The following is a 1734-nucleotide window of genomic DNA, read 5'->3' as shown; positions in this document are numbered from 1 at the left end:
GCTAAATTTGCTGATCGTCAAGTGTAGCAGAATTAAATCACATTATGCATAATCTTATCTTCATGGCCCCCCAGAAGATGTAGATATGAAATACAGTGTTTTTCAGGGTTTGTAATATTCATTAATGGTGCAAAATAAGAAAAATACATTGCTTAATTATATTAGGGTTGATGTTTTGTACATTATGCAAATGAAAATTAAATAAAAATATATATCAGTAGAAATAAGCATGCAATAAATAAGCAATATTTAATTTTAAAGCCAATATCGGCCGATAGCCATTACATACTAATATTATTATGCATCCCAATCGTGGAAATATCATCCTTGACCCCCTAATGTCCTCAAATTCTATAAATATTATAATCATAAAAATAATGGTAATCTCTCAGTAGCCGGGCCTTTAACATTATGGATTCATCAGAGTTTATTAAACAACACAAACATCAGCTGGCTTCACACCTTTCTACCATCGACGGTGGAAACGCCGCTCTCAGCCGGCTCCTTCTGTTCTTCGTCATCGCTCCTCCTCAGCAGTTTATTCAGGAGCTTTTTGAAGGTGCCGCTGAAGGCCGGACTCGAGAAATAATACACGACGGGGTTGAGGACGCTGTTGAAGTATGTGAAACACACCGACGTGTAGAACGCCAGGTTGGCCTCCTGGAAGTACTTGCACTCGTCGTACCACGCTTTGAGGATCCACACGGCGATGCGAGATATGGTGCTGGGGAAGAAGCAGGTGATGAAGATCAAGGCCACGGCCATGACGAACTGCACGGCCCGCTTGATTTTCCCCTTCTTGTCCACGGTTCGGATCCTCAGCTGCCACGTGATTCGGATGGTGCAGAAGGCGACGATTGAGGTCGGCAGGAAGAACTGGGTGACGTAAAAGGTGTTGTGCCAGGTGGAGAGCGGACTGAAGCCCATGCAGATGTTGAAACTCTCGCATTGGGTTCGGTTGCCGTTGTAGAAGAAGTGCTCGTTGGCGAGAAGGTAGCCGGTGGCGAGAAAGATCAAACCCCAGAGGCCGAGGGAGACCCAGAGAGCGTAGCCGAGGCCCATCTGGTTGATCCGGTTCCTTGGGTGGACGATCTTGAAGTATCGGTCCACAGCCACCGCGGTGAGGAAGAAGATCCCGGCTGCACGGTTTGCTGCGAGCAGAAAGAGCAAGATGCGACACAAAGCGTCGCCGTACAGCCAGTTTTTCCCACGCCGGTAGTAGTCGGCCCTGAAAGGAAGGCAGAACAGCACGATGGAGTCTGCGACAGCCAGGTGAGTCAGGTACACCGCGTTGGGCTTCCATGTGTCCATGTGAAAGATGAACATCCACAAAGCGACAAAGTTCCCCATAAGCCCAAACATGAACTCCAAGACCAGAATCGGAGGCAAAACTTGATCCAGGATGGGCGACTCGAAGGCGCAGCACTTGTCTGCAGTGGTGAGATTCATCTTTTTTTTTAGGTGTCGGTGAAGCTGCTGCTCGACACAGAGTCAACAGAGATATGCTGCACCGAGTGCATACTTTGGGCGAGACACATGTTTGCGTTCATGCAAACGATTCACAGATAAACATGCTAATTCGCAAGTGGAGCAAACACCTGTGCACGATGCGTTATCTTTGGGGAAGTGCTATTGACGCAGAGGAGCAGGGAAACAACTGTAAATGTTATCTGTCTGGGGACGGCGGCTTCATTATAAAACTATTATGCAGGGAAGGAGGTTTACTCAAGGGGA

General features: G+C 47.3%; 1 protein-coding gene across 1 annotated transcript; it reads right to left on the bottom strand.

Moving 5' to 3' along the window:
• Positions 1 to 339: 339 nt before the first annotated feature.
• On the bottom strand, positions 340 to 1716 carry LOC121965114 (hydroxycarboxylic acid receptor 3-like). The gene has a single exon (XM_042515278.1). It carries the CDS (start codon positions 1447 to 1449, stop codon positions 457 to 459), a length of 993 nt encoding a protein of 330 aa, XP_042371212.1. The 5' UTR covers positions 1450 to 1716; the 3' UTR covers positions 340 to 456.
• Between the last annotated feature and the right edge of the window lie 18 nt (positions 1717 to 1734).

The sequence above is a fragment of the Plectropomus leopardus genome, unplaced genomic scaffold, assembly GCF_008729295.1.
Source record: "Plectropomus leopardus isolate mb unplaced genomic scaffold, YSFRI_Pleo_2.0 unplaced_scaffold18649, whole genome shotgun sequence".
Taxonomy (NCBI): Eukaryota; Metazoa; Chordata; class Actinopteri; order Perciformes; family Serranidae; genus Plectropomus; species Plectropomus leopardus.
Note: the sequence above shows the minus strand (reverse complement) of the source record. Positions and strands in the feature narration are given on the sequence as shown.

What these genes read in the sequence shown, in the direction of transcription:
- LOC121965114 (XM_042515278.1), bottom strand. Translation starts at nt 1,449, where the DNA reads ATGAATCTCACCACTGCAGACAAGTGCTGCGCCTTCGAGTCGCCCATC.